Genomic DNA, 23568 nt, shown 5'->3' with positions numbered 1-23568 from the left:
TATTCTACAATTTGTGCGATGTTTTCATTACCAGCATTTTAAAACAAGCTCTGCATTACACTTTGCACAATGCCTGAGAAATATAAACAGCGAGGAAGATGCTACACAGAAGACTGACAAAATCAATAGGGAAACTATAACTTAGTAATACTTTGCATTTCACACACGGACTGCAAAGCAACGTGAAAGTACTAATTAACTAAGTGTCACAGTACTACCATTAGGGACTTAAGAATTATTCTGCATTCTGGGCCCTTGGATTTGTCTTAGACCTTTCTTGGTGACAGCCTGTTTCAACATCTGGCACCAAAGGGTACTGGAACCTGTTTGGTTTTCCAGGGCCAGGGTTGAACGCCCCAAGCCAACCATCTGCCTGCTTTAGCTACAGCTTGGGTTTATGAGCCTCCAAAGTACCCAACTTCAGATACTCAGTGGTAAATACATTAACCAACTATCTCACCGTTTTCGCCCCGCTAGCCAACAAGAGGTGCTTACGGCCAGCAAAACAGCCTAAATGCAACTAAAGTAGGGATGCAACTTGTGGCAAAAGCTTTTCATTGAGAATGAGCAACAGCAGCAGATGGAAACATTATGTAACATGAGTAAAATAGCTGACTGTCCGGAGGGACTATTCATGAGGATAGAGATTCTGCATGGAGAGGCATACACCGTATGATATTCTTCTTTTTGGAAAAATTGGATCTTCCATTAGGAGGACATAGAGACAGTTTCCCTACTGCACTAAATGGAGAGTAGCCCTTGAAATGAGTGGAGCACTAATCAAAGATGCCAGAATTGGACCTGGGTTGTGCACTGTTATAACCAATGGCAAAGACTTAATGATTTCATAGCTTTGGCAAAACAGTCCAAATTATTAATATTTTCAGGAAATATAAACTCAAGAGAAGAAAAATAAACAAGATTGATACAAAAATGATTTTGATAGATTTGCCGCCTTCCTTTTTTTAAAGAGTCTTTATAAAAGGTTGTCTGTGAAATCATTCCTGATACCTGTTCTCACTCCTTTGTAGTGAGCTCTGTATAATGAAATGCTGAGAATCTTCAGTATAATTCAGAATTCACCCCACCGGGAGTACTGAATCAGTATTCATGTCAAAGTAAATTTAGCACTGATTTTTAATCTCTTCATTGCTAGGAGCACAGTACAAATTCATAAATTTTAATTTTTGTTTTACTTTAGTAAGTGTAATTACCTACAACATTTGTAAATTAAAGCAGTGTAAGAGAAAGACGCTGTCTTGATCAAAATTCATAACTTGCTTCTATTGGGCATTCATTTTATTTTATATTGATCCTAACTAAGAGACAGGTGATTTGCTCGCGTAAAGGCTGAGAGAGGAATCATCAGATTCATGCAAAGCTACAGCCTACATTAAACCTGACTTATTTTTCAAAACAGGCAAAAAATTAAGGCCCTTATAAGCTCATGAAGCAATGAAATCTGTGGGGGAAGGATGTATTCTTTCCATGGAAATTGCCTCTTTCCTGTAGGCTCAGTGAACTTAATTCCTGCCCCAGACTGCCTATGGCGTTGCTACAGGGCTTACTTTCAAATCAGGAGTGTTTCAGGGCAGCTTGGCATGATCAGCCACCTCCTGCCTTCGCTGGACTCGTGTCTTCTCCTTCTCATGGGGCGGATGGTAATAGGGTACAGGATGCCATGCAGCATAGATCAAGGTGAGCTAGCTGGCGTAACGGCAGCAGTCCGACTCCAACAGCAAGGGGTGAAGCATAGACTAACACATATGAAAATTATTTTTCAGGTAGGTAATTAGCACGTGCATGGCTGGTCTTCCCCTGATAGCTGAGCAAGCTCATTTACAGCTAAGCTCACCCACTTCCACAGTTCACTGCCACCGACTCTCGCCCAGGTGCATCCCCTTCCTCGCTGACCAGAAGAGTGCCATACCCAGAGCAATTCAGCCCATTATTCTTGTTCTCTGTTTTTACAGAGCCTAAACTCTTGGTCCTTGTGTGCTACAGGTGTTCTATCAATAAATCATAGCGATGAATTTTCTAGGGCAAAGAAAGGTGGGGTTTTTGGTTTTGTTTTTTGTTTTCCTCCTGTGTTAGACAAAAGTTTTGCCCTGAGTCTAGAATTGAAGTCCAAACTCTAAAAGGCAGACTTCCTGAGCAGGAAAAAAATAGTCCCTCTGTAACCATACTGCTTGAGGCCAGAGACACATTAATCTCCCCTGACCAGGTTGTGACCTTCACCTCCACTAACTGTATAGTAAACCAGCAGATTAGGTTACCTGTCACATAGCTTTCATCAAACACTCACTAAACACATTCTTACCTCTATTTCTTTATTCTTTTCTTTGATTTTGATCTCACTGACAAAAAAAATAAAGGGCTTACCCTTCAGACTATATTGACTTAAGACACCACTGTAGGAATTATGAGACTGTAATTTATTTCTCAACTTTATTCCAGACTCAGTTCATGCTTTTGCATAAGACTTTTACACCCAGACTCTCTGTAATAATTCGGCACCTAAATACGAAATGTCAAAATCCTTCTAAAGACCTGGGACTTTAACTCCTTTAAGTCTCAGCTCACTCTCACATGTCTGCATCTTTGGTTAGAGTCTACAGAGAGAGGCAGCCCACAGACCCAGACTACATGTTACACTTGAACTCTGGTTTAGATTTTCTGTGACGTGACTTAGCCTTGTATATTCCTAAGACCCAAGACATCTTTGCATTATCTCCTCATTCCTTTGTGAAAGTTAGAGCAATTGTTAGTAATTTCCAATAGTCGTAATCGATTTAATATGATTATAGCACACCTTAATCAAATAAACTCAACACAGGGGGAATCTTCCAAAGGCTGAGAAGCCAGAATGGGATTTAACTTTTTCTGATGGATTAAAAAAAATGGTCCCAGCAAAAGAGATAATGAAGCCGCTGCCTGCAGAGAGATTAAATTAACTTAATGGACACGCAAACTAAATATGCAGAGATACTTGTACTCCTTTCTGAAATGTGGATAACTGGTGGTCTTGGAAACTATCCTATCACTTGGAGCACATGACAACCAGCTGAACTGTTGTGGTGCCAAGTGCAGCTGCAGGCTTCTTTATGAGATTTTATTTTGCCTAAAAACTGACTATGGAAGGCAATTTTCAGTGCAGAACTAGTGCAGCAGAAGACAACAAACATTCACAGTTTACATTTTATGGTTTATGCTTTGGCTTTTAATGCTTGTAATGACAGACTAGATTAAATTTGGTGTTAGACAGAGGAGGGAAATGGGTTAAGTATTTAGACAGGCTGAGGGAACAATACAGAATCTTGTTTAGTAAGAAGTGAATTTCCACTATCATTAATAATGTATGCCTAGGCATTAACATAATGTTCTGTTATTTACCTGGTCCACTCATTGTGAAAATGACTTTAGAAGTCATCCCTAATTTTCCTCACTTGTCCAAGCACACATTGTGCTTTGTCATGACTCGGATCCTTTCCTCCAGATTTTTCACAAAAGATTTTTTTTTTTTTTTTGTAAAACAAGAAACCTGCCACAGTTTGTGTAAATAAACTTTTACTTTGCATATAGGTATGTTTATTTAAAAATAAATGAAGCAAGCCTGATAAGAATTTGTCACAGTGAAAGAAAACTACAGGTCACATGGCTAACACGTTTTCAGAGACCTTGAGAAATCATGGATTAGTTGTTGGTATCTTTATATCGTCAAAAAAAAGCCACCTAAACACTTTAGACTCACCTTTGCATTATTGTATTTAATATTATTAAAGAAGTCCTTCTTAGAAAACAAATTAGTTTGGTAATGCACATACCTAAGGTCACAGATGATGAATCTTCTGCCAGTGTATTTGTGCACCAATTCAGGAAGAAGCTGAGTACAAGCTCATTCTGAAAGAAAATAAAAATATTTTAGGGAATATCACCTGTTGTGCTCTGCTCGTTAAATTATTCCCCTCCGAGCAGATTGCTGGTAGGCTTCTAATGTGTATATTGGACTTAGTGATAAAGGGGAGCCTATCCTTTCTGCTCGTGGGCAAGGATCCCAGGGAATGATTTCTGCACAGGCACCGGGAAGACAACGATGCCCCTCAAACCCCTGGCTCGGGGATGCTGCATTGGTGCCTACCTGGCCCCTTTCTGTCAACACACTTCCAAAGAGCGATGTGCCACGTGGGCCATGGATTTGCATTCTTGCTTCATCTCCAGAGTCTGGAGATGTGTATTAGCAGCTGCAACTACTTTTACAGAGCAGCCCCTCTGCGAAACAAATGCAGGAGAACATCTTTCCTGTGTATTGTGTACTGCGCAGTCGGCATGAAATTCGCCCTTGGCACAGGACCGACCCCAAGCACGTGACCTAACGGGTGCCTCCCTGAGGCTTAGATATTGTCCATACCTCCCTCTCGGGGTGGCTTAATGGGCACTCGGACTGAAAAGCTCCATACAGAGTTAACTCCTACCAGAAACCGATGGGGTGAGAAAGGGATGATCATATTTTGCCATCCTCTTTAAAAGAGTAATCCGCCTTATGTACTGCACTGTAACTTTTATTTTTATGTACTGACCTGTACTGCTCTAGGGAACATATAAAACAGGTAGTTACACTCAGCTGTAGTGAATTAAAACAATAAACCAAATCCTCAGATTTGAGTATTGTGCAAGGCAATAAAAATGTGAATTCTGAAATAGACTCTTACAATTCTGAATCAAAGGTGAACAGTAATTGCATCTCATTAGCTTTTTCATAGAGCTGTATTTCTGAACGGCCATACTTTAAGATGGTTAGAATGGCTACATTCATATTGATGTTACTTGGATCGACACTGTAATGAATGGGTAGAACAAGAGACTTTTCAGATTCCAGCATTAAAATGTCACCATTGTTTTTCTTCCATAATGTGTCTCTTATCGGCAAGATGTACTTCATGTAGCATTTGTCTTGTTTCAATTTGACAAGATGTGGCATGATTTGTGCAAGGAAAAAAGAAAAGGAAGAGTTTAGTGACAAATGCAGCTAGTGAGGAGTTAACATGTGGCTACAGCAGATAGAGGAACAAGATGTGTATGTTCAGCATAGAGATAAGACTTAGCAATCCGGATTTATTTTAGCAGTTGCCTTTTATTTTTTATTCTACTGTTTGGAGTTTTTCCTCCCACACTGATGTTTTCTTTAAAAGAAAAATCAGGGGGAAAAAAAGGATAAACCAACAGAATTGTTTTCCTTAAATTGAATGACAAATCCTTAAGTGATTAGCCGTGGACTGCCAATATACCTGTCTGTTCTGAGCATGACTAATTATTCTCTCATCTCGTGAAGATAGCTTACAGGGGAAAGCCCATACACCTGCTTCAGCTTCCAGTAGCTTTAAACAGCTGAGTTATTCCCTGTGGGACCTCCATTTGCTCTTTCAGCACAAGCCCCAAGTGTAGGAAATCTCAAGGGTTGAAAGAGTGTATTTTTGGCAGCTCAGTGTTTATTTGACAGCATGAAAATAAGCAGAGAAACTTAAGCAGCCCTTTGAGTTCAAAGATCTTGAGAGAAGTAGGCAGGAGGTGGAAGGAAGGATACACTAACTGGCTTGAAAGAGACATACAAAATTCCACACTGAGCAGCCTGGTGCTCTGCTTCTTCTCCGCTTACTCTTTCAGCAATAAATGGAAATATATGAACAGAGAGCTTTGTAAACAGGAGGTGCAAAGATTGTTTCAGGTAACAGTTCCAAATTCTCATTTCCAAAGGAGAAAACACTCAGGAAAAAATGACATTTGGTTTAAGCACAAAAGTGGAACTTGTATAGATCTTACATCAGGCACGAACACGACAGGCACGCACACTGCTGATGCCACAGCGCTGATTTCAAAACCTTCCCTGTCTGTGTGTCCATTGTACTCAACAGGTACTGAAGCACGTGGGGAAGCTGCAAGGCTAATGCTGGCAAATGGAACGCAAAAACATAATTGAACAGGTCATGCTGTAGGGTCAGATGTAGCAGTCTATCCAGGGCAAAGTGCTTCAAAAGCAGCGGGGGAGATCTCCTACATGTTTATGGCAATAAGCATTTTGCACACTCTTAGTCATACGACAGCGATTTCTCCCTGAACTGTGTTAATCTGCCTGGTGCAGGAGTCCACCATTTAGAATTCCACCAGCAAAGTGTGTAAGAAAGTACCTTCTTAAGTTCACCCTTTGTCAGCAGACCACCAAGTTCAGCACAGGCTGAACTTCTAGGTGATTCCTAAATCAATGGGACTGCCATCAGTTGGACACCAGTCAATGGGACTGAAGTGTATGCTTAGAGTTAAGCATGCATCTAATTACACTGCTAAATAGAAACAGGCACCTCGGAGCTTTCAACATATGTATGATCAAAAGCGCACTGTATTTAGGTGGATAGAGTCCACTTCTCAACCAGCAATTGTTGTTACAAAGATGTGACCATAGGTGGGAATCTTAGAGACTCTGTGACAGTCTTGGCAGATAGACAGGCACTGAGGATACCATAAGCACTCACCTACCTTTTCGTATCCCTGGAATTCTTACCTTTAAATTGGTAAATGGAAATTCCTTAAAATACTGTCTGTTTAGAGATTTTTAGGAAATCCTCCTATCATTTGCCTAACCATTCTGACCTGATAATTTTGAATAGGTAATGTTGATATTTTTCCAGGTCACTCAATAACATCAGCCTATGGGGGAGCAGCCAGGTATGTATGGGTGCATCAGCGTTGGTCCGGCTAGAACTCATGCATGACCTTTTTTTCAGCCATTAAACTCAAAAGGGACAAATTCCACCTTCCCTTACACTAGTACACAACTGGAATAAGCAATTTCAGTGGCACTGGGGGAGCTGGCACAGCCCTGCACGCCTGTAGCACAGTAGAATTTATCTACTGCTCTCCATCAGAGACTAACTAGAAAAGCACTCTGCTGTTAGTGAAACACAGCCAGATTTAATTTTGTTAGAAAGAAAAGGAGCCTTTCCTCTGCTTTCAGCTTTCTTTTCAGCTGTGTTAGACTAGATTCGGGGTCAGAGAACACCCATGTACCTGTTATACTTTAACAGGATGGAGAATCAGCAGGAAAGAAAGAAACCAGAAAAAGCTGACCTTGCAGCAGCTATTATAACTTCAGGAAAGGACAGCAGGAAAGAGAGGACTTTGAACCCTCCCCATTTTGGCTCTGCTGGACGCCTTGCTGCAGGAGTACGGGAGTGGTGGGAGTTTAAGGGACCCGCGTATCTCGGGTGCACTTTGTACCACCGCATTATGTACCTCCATACAGGAGCTATTTTCTCATCTCTGCAAATCCCAGGCAGCGCCAGTGAATAAAATACAAATGAAATATGGGAAGCTCTTATCAAACTTGATTACTCTTACAGTGTAAAACATTAGTCATGCTAGAACAATGCTGCGGTCCTGGTTTTCATTGTATGCTTGAAAATGAGTGAACATAATTTACCATCATTTCCATTTACATCCTCTTTAAAGCCCTTTTACACAGCCTATAAGTCACCATAAAGCTGTTTATAGAACCTATCCATAGCTGATACACGGACGCTGTTTGCTTACCTGCTTGCACTAGATTTATCTTTGGCCCCAAAGTCCTCAGTTAATTTGGATACTTTGAAAATTTTTATATAGTCAAAACCCAATATACCTCATTTCTTTTTACTGATTAGCCTACTGTGCACACTATGATGTTTGCCACCCCCCACCATGATAAACAAACCCCCTCAAACATCCAAGGCCACTGAAACTGCACACAAAACCAATCTATGGGAGAGATGTGGGACAAATAACATGTGTTTATTTAAGGCTATGTAGTTTTGCAAGATCGGTATGTATGTCTAGTGTCTGAGCTGTGTTATCAATAACAATATCCACAAATTAAATGCCACTTCTTTTAAATGGTGAGAGATGGGAAGATTATCCACAGAATGTTACTAGCCAGCTGACCAAATGCACACAGGTGGTATATAAAACATTGCTTTAGATTCAGTTTTAGATTTTTCATGTGTAATGCCCAAGCCAGGTGCAAGTTGTCTTTTCAAGATAAGCATGAAGACATTCAGCTTTGTCAATGCCGCTGTTTAACACCAGGGCCAAGAGCAGACTAAATTAATGGAGTCTTACCTTGCTTTTGTGTCCCCAGGGTGTGTACAGCCCTCCTATAATACAGCAGTAAAATGACAAGCCACGAGGGCAGCCCTAATTTATATGATATGTTATGAGATTTGGACTGCAATCTCCATTCAGCCCATCACTCAGTTAGAATTAAGAGTGATATACAGAAAAACGTAAAAGTGGTCAGCAGCAGCTGCATTTTTGTCACAAATTTGATTTATACTTTGATAATGTATTTTTTTGTCCTCCTCCATGCTACCAACCTTCAATTTATTGTTTCTTGATGCTTCAGCTCTTATTGGTAGCACCACTTAGTTGTTTAAACATGTAATGAAGCAAAACTCCAGGAGTCTAAACATTGTTGAGTATATTGCCTTGTTGATCTAGAAGACCCAGATTCACGTATATAGTCTGATGGTGTAGTTATAAACAAACAAGTATTAACCTGAATTTAGGAAAAGCACTCCTATTCTAGGCAACTCTTCAACAAATGTCTAAGAGGAAGTCAATGAATGAGGCTTATGCTCAAAGTAAACTACAGACTTAAAGAACTGCTTTGAACAGGGATGGGCATGAGCACATTTAAGCATTTAAACTGGCCCAACAGCAAATATCTCCATCAGCTGATGTTTCTGCATTTATGGGATCTGATACTAAAATTCAGAGATAGATAAAGGTGGCTTGAAGTTTCTATTCTTCAAAGAAGGGTTTAAAGAAACATTTAATTCCATTTGAGCTACAGTGCAAATGAGAAGGCAGTTATTTTCCACCTCTCCTTCATTCAAACCATTTAGCAGAAAAGGTCAGTGACATTCTGACCTACTCTTAATTATAACAAAATTTTCATAATCAGAACTTAGTCTGGACTAAAAAGCATGCACTTAAGGCATGACTGAGGGAGGAATTTGGATATAATCCAATTTTTTCTTTATTTCTAGGGTTTTTAATTGCTGAATTGGTAGAACCAAGTGTATAGTCAGTCCTGTGTGGACTGGATTAAAATTTTCAGAGCTGAAAATGGTGTCTAGTCAGTCAGAGTGATGTGTTTACAGTGGTAGAAAGGGTATTTTACAACGAAATAAAAGGTCTTCTCTCCATCTCACACAATACTCCATGATACCGTATAGCTACAATACAGCTACAATACTGTACAGGTAAAACTCAGGAGAAAGAAATCAGTGTGTCAAGAAAGTAAAGGGAACCCTGTTCTACAGGCATCTGCTCTCACAAGATTTCTTCACAAATTTCTGAATTATTTATTCCTACACAGTTTTACTATTTCATAGGAATGACAGTTTGGTAATGCTTGAGAAGAGACAACTCGCTAAACGGTTTTGGTCAGGCTCCCTAGCAATTTGAGAAAAAGGACAAATTTGACTGCAAAGTTGTCCTAGGCATGAAGAGACACAAAATAATTGTATTTATTTTTATCAAGAAAGCCTCCTAGCTTGGCTTTCTGCTCAGAATAAAACCAAGCAGACACCATGACACTTTTGAAAGAGTCATACCAAAGGGAAAAGTCAAAAAGAAGCCTTCAGCTGGGAATACAAAGGAAATTACCCACTGACTGGTTTCCTTGTTCTAAGTGGGTCAGAACACGTCAGTATTTTCTAAATTTCTCACATCTCTCAGCAGGAGAAGCATATTGAAGTAAAAATAATGATTCAGTGTTTATACAGTATCAATAACTTTAAAGGTTATCATCTAGAACTGCAGGTTAGCTGCATGGTGGTAAGCAAGACAATTTCCCACACGCAGTAACACTTTACAGATGGAAACAATCTGCTCATTACTGCGTTTATTATTGTGCCCTCCATGTCCAGCACACCCGTAGCTGTGCAGCCGTCTTAGGCACAACATTGTTTTCTTCTCCTCATGGTCCAGCGCTATAGGCTGTACCAGACCGGAACAGTTTTCAGCAACTGCACAGTCCAGCATGTCTGAATAGCCCCACTGGGCTGCTTCAGAGTCTCACCAGCGTGTGTCCCCAAGCAGATCTGCCCGCAGTTCCCTCTGAATACCCTACTCATGGTTGTGTCCCAGCGTCCCAGCAGCAACGTGCTGGGAGAACTCGCCCAGCTCCACAGGTGCGCGCAGCAGGAACGTAAAGGGAGGACGGAAGGCATTAGGAAGCCCATTGCAAGGCAGCACGCTCTGGCTGATTGCTAGCCCATTCATGGACCATGGAGCAGGAGGGAGAAGAGTCCTTCTGCACATGACTGAAGTGTTTTTATTACTATCCCAGAGCTTTAAGCAGTCTAATTTTTCAAACGTAGATTAGGCTTCTACACAGCAGTGCTTGGCCCAAATTGAAAATCCATGTACCTTACAGCAGCACAGAGCACAGCAGAAGATACAGACCTCTTCATTTCTAGGTCACTGGCTTATATCAGTTTTTCCTCAGCTGTGACCAGAAGGCGCTAATGTAAAATAAACCCACGACCCTAACGTGAGTGACAGAAATTGCACAACAATTAACCCCCTGTGCAGTTTATTTAGCAAGGTCAGTCAAGGGAGCCACGCACTCAAGTCAGCTGTCCATACCAAATTGAGTGTAACTCTGTGAGACAGATATTATCTATCCTCTTCGGAAATCTCAATTCCAACTCAGGGCACAGAATTTATATTCGTATTAAGAAGAAAACTCCTGTTTGTTTTACATATGGACAATTTCCTCTTTAATGTCCATTACACAGTCACAGCTGGGAAAGTTACACAGTTAGGCAGCTAACATTTTTCTCCTTCTGCAAGATGCTTGAAATTTTGGAAAAAAACCATCCTGTCATACCCTCTTTTGGCATCCTAGACTGTCTACGTTATTGCACCAAACCAGCCCCAGTTTGTGCTGTGGCCCTGAGGCCACGGGACACGGCATGGCTCACCTGGCAGAAGCCCAAGCTCTACTTGAGAACGTGCCAACAGTGAAACAGCGGGGTCAGCGCGCGAGCTTGTGCCTGGCTCCCTTGAATTTATTAGCCTCTACGTAAGCCTAGCATCTAATGTAAAACATCGTTTTTTCCCGCCTGTCTGACAGCTTTCCTGACAACGGCTGGTCGCTGGAAGATGCTCCTTTCTCTCAAACCCTGGTGTCACTATCAGTAATTGACCACTGAACTTCCAAAGTGACGCAGCGTATTGATTTAACATCCTCCTGGGGTGCGTGGGACCTGTTAGGTGCTCTTGGCCCTGGCTTTTATGATGCTGAGGTGCATAAGGCTTTGTCCTGGGCCAGACAATGAAGAGTCAGTGTTTGTTACCATTTCAATTTTCCATTTTGAAATGGGAGGAGAACATAAAATCTCAGAAAACAATAATGAATGGAAAATGAGAAAACACCGATTTTAATGGATAGAATGTATCATTCTGATAATACTGAAACATTCTGGGTTTGGTCTTATGTTTGCAAAACAATTTCTTACACATGCTAACTAAACTTTGAAATGAAGAGTATTTCTGGGCTGAAAGAATGGAACTTTTCATTTAAAAACTGTCAAAATCAGACTTTTCAATATTTCAAAACTTACTCCTTTTTTAGACACTACATTCCTCAGAACCTACTCCTTACTGTCAAATATTCAGTGAATCACTACTTTTGGATGTCAGCAAAGGAAGAGAAATTTTTTTGAAAAGTGCCCTGCCAGGTCGAATAAACTATTTTTCAGTCATTCTTGTCTTTGTCTTAAGCTCTGATGAATGCTACAATGGCTCCATCTCAAAACAGCTGCATTAGAAGACGTGTCATTTATGTAATTTTTTTTTTTTCAGATGAGGCCATGGCAAGCTTCCTGAATCTTTTGGTACAATGCTACTAAAAGCCATATGCAAATAAAATAAATACTGGAAGTGCTCACATTAGCCAGCTTCCTGGATCCACTTAGCAGCTGCTTCAGATAGAGGTTCAAATCCTTCACTCTTTTATGTTCAAGATCTGTAAAAGGTAAATGCCATGAGTGGGGAAACCTGCAAAAGAAGAATATTTGTAAGTAAAACTCTTGTACTGTATTTGCTGAAAATATTTACAGCTCTACTTAACAGAAGAAAGTTAACACTTTCTAAGAGGTTTTGCAGGTAGGGGAAGGGATGCGTACAGTGTCCAGAGGATTGTTTACCCTCTGACTCTCGTTCTCGTAATGATTTGCTGATATTCTGCTTCATATTGTACCCCTTTTTCTGACTAAATCATTACTTTAAAAAAATTATAACCCCTCTAAAAATCACTTATTTACATTTTATGGTATCTAAATACCTCCAAAAAATTGGCCCTTTATGATCTCAGGAAAAAACTACCCTCCCCATTTTTTGCACTGGGCACAGCACAGCAGACCTCTGGTCTCAGCCCAGGGATCATGCTATACAAACCCTTACCATAGAATACTGAATACCAAAGCCTTAGAGCAACAATGTGACATTTTATGAATATATCATTGCTTGCTTTTTTACCTCAACTATTTAGAGTGTAGATAAGTTTTTCAGAGCAGGTCCCTGATCCCATATGTAATTTCAGGTGCTGGTATAATAAAAGTAATATATAAAACCAAACGATTTTCATAATAACAAAATCAATCCCAACAAAAGCAATAACAATAATAATAGTAATGTTCGTGCTGAATTTTTATTAAGATTAATTTCATTTCAGTTTAGTAAATACACCACATGTGCATAGGCCTTATGTCAGTTTTCAAATGCTTTGGTGATTGACAATGTCAAAACCCTACATTTTTTTTACTTGAGACATCTTTGCATTTTAGACAATGCCATTAGATCAGTCAAAAGGTTAGATTTTTAACAACACACATAATCAATTTATATTAACCTTGCCCTGACAAGGACTATTTCTCTCTCAGATTGCAGGTGCATTAGAAAAGCTGTCTGTGCTAAAGTGCATGTAATGGGTTTTGTGATATGTATTGCTAATATTTGGATTCATAACTAATATTATGCTTTATGTCTTCTTAATCTATGTGATATAGAAAGGTAGAAGATTTGCTCTGGTTGTATTTCATGTTACACCACCACTGTAAACAGTTAACCGTGTCTTGTTCACAAACCTCCTTTTTTCTGGTACAGCTTCGTTTATCCACTAGCTCTCAAGAGATATCTGAAGGCTTCAGACAAATGACTAAAGAGCCATCTAGCAGTGCGATACGCTGAAAAGAGACACTTGGCCGGCCTTTTGAAAGGCAGCTGGTCAGATCCTACTTTGAACAGGTTTTACCCAATTCCACAGCTCAGTGACAAGATGTCATCAGCTTTTCGAAGGCCAGCCACATAGCAACACATGGAGCACTGCTGGATTCCCATCCCTAGAGAGGAACACTGGCCAGCTTTGCAAACCACCCAGCTGTAAAAACGGCAAATAGCAGCCTCACCTAGTGAAAATAAAATGACTGAAGATGATTAACCCACAGTTTTTGTTACCAAGAGATTCAGTGTAATTAGATTTTATGAACTGTAATTAGACCTGTTGGGTTGGGCTTTTTTAAGCTTGTTTTGTAACAGAAGGCCTTTTATGAAGAGAATACTGATTAACAAGATATTGTAATTCTTTTTAGGAGAGGACAGATCTTTACCCATCTCGAGTAATACTTCTGAGGAAGAACTTGGCACTGGTATAACTTAGTCTGCAATTTAAACAGCAAGGGACCAGGATGATAGCAGCATATTGTATGTATGTATGACCTTTTGATTATTTTTGCCTATAGCACTGAAAGACCAGGGCCCAGTCAGGCGCCGCAGAAATGAATAGTAAGAGGCGATCCTTGCCGCACGAAATTACAGTGGCAGGACACATAATGAGGCGGGGGAAGTGATATGACCCAGGATCATGACATATATGAGCTGCACAGACAAAAATAGAGCCCAGGTCATCTGGCACACATAGATAGCCTGTGAATGTTCTGGGTCTCTCCGGGGCAGAAAAAGGACTTCTTTCAAGAGATGGTAGGGAGGATCTGTTTGGAAGCTGCTTAAAATTAACTAGACCGTATAACACAAAGAGAGGACTCTGGCTGTAAAACGGAGGCCCTCGGAAGATGCAACCTAAGCACAGGGGCCAAACAGAGGACAGAGAAACTGCTGATTGATAGCACCAATAACTGCTGCAGTGAAGGACAGTATGAACCTTCTGGTAGTACCAAACACTCCTTTAAAAGGCCTTTGTGTTTTTGCCAAATTGTCTGTGTGGCTGAAAGTGACTTTGCACTTGTGAACACACTTGTGTTAGAAAAGGTTAACTTCCCAAGCTGATTTTGAGCTTTGCATCTACCTTAAGTAGATCAGAAAAATATAAGCTTGTGCCACGTGCAGACATCCTCCATAGCACATTCTATTTCCTATGTAGTAGTTTGAAGAACATTCTGTGTATAAATTATGTCACTTAAATGCTTTGTTGGGTGAAAAGATCTTTGGCCTTTTAAAAACCAATAATTAAACACAATTAACACTCTGAAACCAAGTAAGAGGGAAGGTGCTAGATGCAAGGGGCAGCTGTGCTTTGACTTACAAATACGGGCTGAATGTTTACATGTCAATAGCAAAATTTCAGATGCTGAGAACTCTGAGCTTTTGCCATTAGTTTCTTGCCATAAAGCCAGTATTTAGCACTTGTATGAAGCAGACTCATATTGCATTATTTCCTTCTAATGAGATGTGAATATATACAATTTCATGAATCAATACAAAGCAGTAACCAAGTCCTTTCTGTTAGCAGTTCCAATTATACTAGTAATATTAGACATTTTACTTTCAAATCACACATTTTAAAACGATTTTGTGGCTACATTATGGAACAAGGCTTTTTCCTTCCTTTGAAGCATCTGGCATCAGCCAGAGCTGGAGCTTTGTAACACACAGTCTAATGATCGGATATAGTATAGCCATTTCAGTGATAATTTCCTATAAAGAAATAATAAGGTTTTTATTATTAGAAAAAAATCTGGAATACATGAAAAGCCGCTGTTCTGTTAGAAAACAAGCCAAAGCTTTAACATTAAAGAACATACATATAAAGAAATATCATAAAATGAATTACTTTAACACAGTTTTGGGGAAAGATCATACAGTGACAGGTTACTGCTGGGACTGAATCACGACAATAAAGGTATGGAGCTCTTAGACACAGCCTCAGTATACACAGATTAACCCTCTGTGAGTCCTGTAACTCTCTTTTCCAGTGAAAATGTTGTGAGGGATTTTATTTAAGGTAGATTTATCTGAAAAATGGCTACTACTATTTTTGAAATTCACTACAGGTTTTCTGAGGTCTATGCATTTCTAAGGAGAAATATATTTTCCTTCAAAGTTCTCTGCTCACCACAGGAAAAAATCAGAAATAGGTACTTGTTAAATATTTTATTTTACAACCTAATAGTTAGCATGTAAATATCTCCAAACCAAAACCATGATTCAAGCAGCTTCAGTGTTTAGTGAAATTCTGATTCTCACCAACTGCTGCAAAACAGTTCATGTGAGCCAGCCATAATGAGTCACATCGGAGTCAATTAAAATCCCCTCAGGTAGGAGAAAGATTCTCTAGAATTAACTAACCTAAGGACATTTAACTGAATGCCTCTCACAAGCTTGGGGGAATATCAAATTTGGATCTGAAATTTGTGGACTTTACTTTTTAAGTCAAAACCATGATGTTTGTGGCTATTTACTTCAGGTCAAACCTCAAAGACCTTTCTGTTTTTCAAGCATAGCACTTGAATTTCAGCTTGGTTCAAGTAAACTGCTTGTCTTTTTGGCCAGCTTTATGTTTCATTGAATTGAGCTTGAAAAGAGGCTTGTACCAGGCAAATCAGCATGACTGTTTAAGGGAGGACTAGTTTGTTCTTAATGGTGTATGCAGTATAATGTATATGATATTTGTAGACTACATAGCTCTACTTGTATTACCAAAGCCATGGACAACCATTACACAAGACAAAGCTGTTTTACATAGGACAGAAATAAACCGTGGGACTCACTGTCCCAGGAAACTGTGAAGAAATAAGATCCAGAATATGAAAAGAAGGAATAGACATGCACATGTATAAAAAGTAATATTCAGAATTATTGCAACTAACGACAGCATATTTTTCAAGAGATATTAAACTGAATGATGCAAGGCACAAAGTTTCAGTTTTGGGGGCTAGGACAGTACATAAGATTACTGCATATTTCTCATCTGGGGAATATGTGCATCTTTTTGTAAAAAGGCTGATCATTCCTGCCAGTGTCAGAGACTGGCTTGTTTCTGTTCTGATCCACTGTGAAGATTCCTACATTGCTTTGATATATGGATTTTGCGACGAGTTTTGATCAGCATCATGCAGAAAATAAAAACTATTAAAGGCCCTATCATGCCTTTAACAACTTTAATACCACTTACCCTTTGATTTCAGGAATAGCTTTGTCAGGCCCAAGCTGTTCCCCCCTTCTCCTCCCATTAAGAAAGGAATGATAAAATATATAAAAGTTAGACTGTCACAATGGTCTGTGATTCAGTTTCTTCTGGGGCTGAATAGAAAGCTTGGTAGAATAAGTTGCATTGCCTTTGTGTTTCTAAAAATACGTTTGCTGTACATTTTCTCACATTTTTATCTGTGCACAGAGAGAACCATTTAACAGCAGAATAACATTCACTAATATGCTGCCTTACTCTGGGAGGGCATGTGATGGAAATTGCTTCTGGAGATGGCTGTGAAGTTTTGAGAACTGTTCGAACGATTTTTCCACAAAAGTGACCACATTGCAGGTCTGCACCACCTGGACTAGATATAGCTGTATTGGGGAAACGGGAGAGGCAGAAAAGAGAAACGATCAGAGAGGCACAATAAAAAAAAAAAGTACAAGAGAAAATACAGGGTGATTTTAACAAAGAAAAACCTTTCTTTAATGTAGTGCCAAACACCAGAGAATTCAGTTTGTAATTTATAGTGTTTGCTGCACTGAAAGAGAAACTTTTCTGGATAGCATACAACTCAAACACTGAAAGATCACTGCAGCGTGTGAAAACTAATAATGCGCCATTAAAGCATCATATAACAACCTCCGATTTCTATTAGGCTTCCTAATTTTCTGCCATGCTTTCCTTCTGGATGCTTTAATTAGCTCTTGATTTATTTTTCACTATAGGGCATGAACTGTTCTCCTTAATGGCTCCCTGCTAATAGCTGCCTGCCTGGTGTTCTTTCTCTCCAGTAGCTCATTGCTCATGGCACCGCTCTTCGTCCTGTGATCCTTTTAAGGTGGCACAAGCACATCTTCTATAAAGGAGGAGGAAGAGTGTATAAGCTCACAAAGGTCACAGAAGAGTCATTAAAGACCAAGGCAAATGAGGGCAAGCAAAGAACATAATACATACGGGGTCAGACTTTTTGTTGAAGCCCAAAATGGTGGCTCTTGCGATTGACTTCTCTGCATCCAGCATCATCCATTCTTGGGGGACAGTCTCTGGAGCTGGAGGCTTTGCAGAGCCTGTCGCTGACATCTGTACAAGCGTGTGGATCAAGTTATTGAGTTTAACAGGAAAGCACTCCAAACTTTCCTTTATTTTCCTGAAGAACAAACAAACGGAAGAGGTGTTATTTACACATCTGTTTTGCTTCCATTTCTTGATCCTTGGTTTCATGGATGCAAGAACCAAAAAGCCCCAAATTCTAAAACCTACCTCACACAAACACGTACCCACATACACACCAGTCACCGCTATTTGTGGCAATTCAGCATATCCAGCCCCTGAGCAATAGTGCTTAAAGGAGTGCTCTTGCCATAGCCTGTCTCATAGCTTACCTTGGGGTACTTATTCTTCATGAGCTGGATACCACCAGCCTTCTTTCAGACAATAAAGATGGACAGACATTTCCATGTGTGTTTTTTGAGGAGTTCCAGGATAGAACAACATGTGTTCACTTTAATAGGTAGGAGAGAGTGCCCTAGCACTTTCTTTTTGGTTACATTAACCTCACATGGACTTACACGTGTTCATGGTAGGCTCTTGCCAATTTGTGGTTTAGCTGTGTATCATGTGTTGCTAAATCCTCTACCCAGTTCTTAAAAGCTCCATCCCTGTGGTGCTGCTTAAGATGAAAAAAAAAAGAAAGAAAAATTATCTTCCTCTATCTCTCCCACCTCATCCCTGTGCAAGGGGAGCCAGCACACACTTCTAATTTCCTTGAGTTTTAAGATTCTTCATCAGAAAAGACACAATAGATAAAAAAATAACTAGATATGCATGTAGATATGTACTGCAAATGTGTTTTACCATCAAAGTGAACTCGAGAAATAACACTGCAAAATAATCAAAGGTCTTTGAAGAGTAAGATGCAGTACTCATTAGAAAACACTTGCCCTCTTGAATTCAATTGCTGGGTAAGATCTATTTAACTTGTGGTACTGTTTTTTTTCTATTTCCCTGATTCTTTCTACAGCACTCTGAAGATATTCTGGATAGGTTCTAATGTTATGGAAAAACAGTCCATTAGTTTCAGGCCATATGGCAGTAAACCTCTACCAAATTGTCTTCCCCTGTCCCTGCCCCCCCCTTCCCCCTCCCCACACTTTGGGACTATATCTAACTAGCTTACAAGGGCTGACAATACCCTATAACCACCTTCATCATCCCTTGTTCAAAGCTGAGCAAATGCTTCACCTGCCATTTTAAATTAAATTCTTATTCATGGGTTTCTGTGAGTGGGTTGGATTGCATATTGCAATCAATTGAAATCAACTGCATTCATTGCATTAGCCTAATTTTCATGATCTCGTATGTTCTGTCTAAAGTCTGTAGCTTCACAGGTGCAACCATACAAAAAGAACATTCTACCTGCAGATAGCTCCCCAGCTCACCCTTCAAAATTGAGATTTTATTGAAAATACCGTGTGAATTTATCATACGCCAATTAGGCATACTAAACTGAGGAAAGGAGATGTATATGATTTTCTTAATGTAATACAAGGAAAGGTATCTCTGAATTGATTCACCTAATTATCTTAATTATTAATTACATTCTCCAGAAACAGATACATACAGGCTATTTAATAAATGACACAAATTAACACTCAAATGGAAAACAAGAACGCAAATCTCATTCCAAAATATTAGTACAAAATCAATTCAGTGCTGATTAATTAGGTTGCATCTGTGATGAACTTTTCTTTTTTAACTCACATGTATTTAATTTAATGTGTAGCTTAAACACTTCCTAAATCACTGAGACATGATTTTGGTTACAGGGTTTGTAACTGGGCCGTATTATAGCAAAGCAGTTAGGCAATTTGCAATATTACTGTAAGGGACATGTTATCTTTGCAGCTAAATACAGTGCATTTTAATTCACATAAAGCAGGCCTTGTTTTATAAACTAGTATTAATTCAGACATCATCACTACACAGAACAGCTGATATCAGAATACCACTCTTCTTTCCATGGGTCCATTAAGCTTCTAAAATACTTTTAATACCCAGATTGCTAGTCACATACATTAAACCTAAACAGAGGCTTTTGTTGTAATTGTTGCAGATTCTCTCTGTGAGTTATTTTAAATGGTTACATTTAAAATAAAATAAAACCAGAAGTATATGTTGTTTTCTCCATCTCTTGATATTCTGTTTTCTCTGTATGTAGTCTTCCCTGTTAGAATAGAAAACATTAGGCAATCCTGATGTCATGCTGTCAAGAACTGAAAAGGTCCCTGCTCTTCTGATGACATCTCAGAGTGTGTCTTCACAACAAGGTAGAACAACGCTGGTTCTGGTTCTCTGCACTTTCTTTCACGGGCAAACTGGCTTAAGGAAACCCTTTTTCCCACAGCCTCCCGAAAGCTGTGTATGCAGCAGAGGGGTACATCAAACCCATGTGTGTTATCCTTTTTAATTTTGCAGTTTGTTTTTGGTGTGGATTAGTTCACTGACTCAGTTCACCACATTGAATGGTGAATCAGGTAATCTGATTCCCCTTTCTACTAGCATTTTTAAAGATCAGTGGTAGAACTTTCTCCTTGAACTCCTCTGGGCTTGAAAATCCAGGTTTACTTCAGGCTAACTCTGATCCCATGGACTGAGCACATCATGTACTCTCCTGAAGTGCATCTTCCAGTCTAGGTCCCCTTTAGTCCTCCCATGCACCTCTCCCAGAACAGAGGACATTCCTCTCCCCTGAGCTGGTGGCATCTGGGGTTTGCACAACAGTATGAATGCCTCACACAACATAAATTCAAGGAGGAAATCTGCCTCTATTCCTCTGAGGAACATATACCATGATCTTTACAAACAGCTTGGAAGCTGCTGAGAGAATTTTAGTACCATCGTGTTTGTCTGTGCACTTTCAGAAGTCACCAGCTTTCACTGGCGTTTCAGTTGTTTGGGAGATTTCTTGCTGGAATATCTGCAGCCGCTTGAGAAACAGGGACTGGTCGATCAGTTTGAGATTAGCGTCATGTTTTGAAAAGAGTTACTGTGAATTGTCCAGTTTTGCAACTGCTGGCATTCGTGGTTTGGAGTGGATATGCTTGACCTGGGCAATGACAGGTACCTAACAAATGATTCTGTTAATAAATAAGTAAAGATGGCAGCTGACCCAAGCAGCAACCCCCTCAATCAGGCTGCTGAAGATCTGCAGTAGCACTTTGCTGGTAATTGTCAGATCCACCACGCATCTCTTATTCATAGGCTTCTGTGAGTGGGTTAGATTGCATAGTGCAATCAATTGAAATCAACTCCATTCATTGCATTAGGCTAACTTCAATCCCTTAAAAATAATTTTAAATATACATCCCTTTACAGGCACATTAAAAATGCCAGGCAGCATGCGACACCATGCTGACATTTGAAGACATCTGCAAAAGCCCAAAGAGGAAATTTATATCCAGAGGTAAGATGGGTTTCCAGTTTCTGGTAAAACTGTGTTGTCTGGGGAAGAGGAAAGGAGGGAGGGGAAAGGATCAAACTGAGTTTCAAGGATCAAACTGAGTTCAGGGCAGATGCTGGAGAGACAAGAACGTTTCATTTGGCACTAGGTGCACAGGACTGACAAGCAAACACAGAAACTCCTGTTTGACTCTCAACTGGCGCGTTGTCTACTCGCGATCCGGGGGTGCGACCTTCCAGAAGGCTGAAAGCCACGAGGCTTAACGCAGCCACTCATCAGCTCATAGCAGTGGCCTGCCCCAGTGTGAGGAGAACACAGAGCACAAAGGAGGCCGCAGGCTGTTGGACACGTCTTAAATCAAGAACGAGAGGAAAAGAATTTGGTAAAACACAGAAGGCTTTACGATCCTGAAAGCGGTCAGTCCAAACTGTGGCAGCATTGCTCTGTTGGCTCAAAAGGTGATGGCCAAGAACGAATTAACATCGTTTCGCCAGGAGCATTTGTGACATCGTTCATAATTTCATGTTGATTTTAAACAACAGCCAGTATTATTGCTCAAACTGAACTCAGACAATTGCTAAAAGAGACCTGTATCTACAGAAATACAAAGAAACACTGCTCTCCTATTTCCACTAGCAGAAGATCGGGGTTTTCAGCAGATACACATTATATGATCGAATCTGAAAGATTGTAACAACTACCTTGTAATTAGAACAAGAAATAACTTTCTGTTAGCAGATTTTAGCATTCCAATGACCACACTCCTCATCTAGAAAAGAACTTTTTAAAAAATGTAAAATGTTTTTGGAAGTAATTATGGAGAAAAAGGAGCTACAAATTGTGAAGGATTTGCGAGCTACTGGAAATTATGCTAATAACCAGAACTTTCAATTTCCTTGGTTTTCTAAGGTCAGCCTGCAAAATAGATACAGGAATAAGCTACAGAGTGACCATGAGAAGGGTGTGACTGGATTTTTTCTCACCCAGATTTTTTCTACAGCAAGGAGGAAGGCAAGAATTTTTTCTGAAGGACAGGAATAAAGATGACGTAGGTAATGCAAAGCTCACAAAACCTTCAATATATTAACATTCCTGGGGGCAGGTCGGAAAATGCTTATACAGAGGGCTAAGTTCTGCATGGACCTGGGTATCAGGCTATCTCAAAGTCTTTATTTTGAAAAGTGCCTGGAAACACTTTTCAGAAGTTAAAAAGCTACTAGACATGAAACCTGACGTTCTGCCCATGATTAGACATGTAGAAATGTTAGTTAATATGTGTTGAATTAACACAAGTTATGTTGAAACACAAATAGAAATTAGAATAAAGAAAAAAAAGTACCAAAAGAAATAAGATCCATGGAAATTCATAAGCTGATGACAAGAGACTTTCTTCTTGGAAATAAGCATATATAATACAAACATACACTAAGATTATTAAAGAACAAAATATGCACCCTAGCAATAGCTGACTTTTCTATGTGATGTAATGATCGCTACGGACAATAACAAACCCACACTTCAGCATTTTGATGGAAATTGGAACAATGGATCTGGAGTTCACTAAAAACATTTTAGCAGAAAATACAGTTTCAAATGAGAACAGAACCCACAGAATTGTCTAGATCTGCATCACAATGCCAGTTGTGTTGGTAAGCAGGACTATAAGCAGGTTGACATTTCCACTGTGAAGACCTTCATTACTTTAACATCAACCTTAACAAGAAACCTAATGGGAAGAAAGACATGCTGGCCTCTGAGACCTACCTATACTCTCTCTGGGCTAAACAGGATATCCTAATCCTGATACAAACAAAGCACACCAACTCTTCCCACTTCCAAAGCAGTGCTGAACCACCTCTCCTTCCTAATGACAACTGTTACTCCATATGCTTTGGCTGAGAAAGATTGCAGTTGAATTCCCACCCTGAAGTCCCTCACTTCCTTCACCCTAACCCTCAAAACACCACAACCGCCTCGTACAACTCCAAGAAAGAGTGTGGAGCTACAGGTCTGTCCTGAAGCAAGCTCTCATTCTCCATCTTCCAGCTGCGGAAAACTGCAGTGATATTAACCCTAACCATAATCTTAGTCCTACCCAACTGAGAAGCATACCGATGCTTTCCATCTCCAGAAGAGCGCTGGGCACTAGCTCTGAGCTTTGCGTGATGCTAATGCAATTGTCACTCTGAAGACTCACATTTCCATATTTGTTATGTATATAACAAATTTTTCACTAATTAAATTAATTAATTAATTTTCACTAATTAAAGGAATTGGGTTTTTTACCCATGAGGGACAGACACAACCACCCAAACTATTTGACTAGGAACTGCATGTTTCCTATTTGAAGTGGAAATATAAGTCTGTAATCTGGGGATATGTGAAATTTTAAGGGAAAGGATAAGGTAAGAGTAGATGGTAAATGTGAGGCTGTAATTAAATTTTAAAATAAAAAAAATTTGTTAAGGGGCAAGAGAGAAAGCATATGAAAAAACAAGTTTTAGAGGAGAAGGTGATTTGCTGTGCGTGAAGTAACGAAACAATAGTTTTGTTTGAGAGGTTCCCCTCTTTCTCTTCCAAG

The 23568-nt window shown here is 39.7% G+C and overlaps 1 protein-coding gene across 1 annotated transcript in view; it reads right to left on the bottom strand.

Annotated features, from left to right (window-relative positions):
- The window catches only part of PIK3C2G (phosphatidylinositol-4-phosphate 3-kinase catalytic subunit type 2 gamma), a gene marked incomplete at both ends in the record, with an annotated part of 202712 nt that overhangs the window by 26817 nt on the left and 152327 nt on the right, over positions 1-23568 (bottom strand). Inside the window, 4 exons of the mRNA XM_082012052.1 lie at positions 3825-3900; positions 11988-12096; positions 16778-16899; positions 17483-17675. Coding sequence (XP_081868178.1) covers positions 3825-3900; positions 11988-12096; positions 16778-16899; positions 17483-17675 — 500 coding nt within the window. The remainder of the gene's footprint in view (positions 1-3824; positions 3901-11987; positions 12097-16777; positions 16900-17482; positions 17676-23568) is intronic.

Source organism: Phaethon aethereus (assembly GCF_964289735.1).
Source record: "Phaethon aethereus genome assembly, chromosome: 1".
Lineage (NCBI taxonomy): Eukaryota > Metazoa > Chordata > Aves > Phaethontiformes > Phaethontidae > Phaethon > Phaethon aethereus.
Note: the sequence above shows the minus strand (reverse complement) of the source record. Positions and strands in the feature narration are given on the sequence as shown.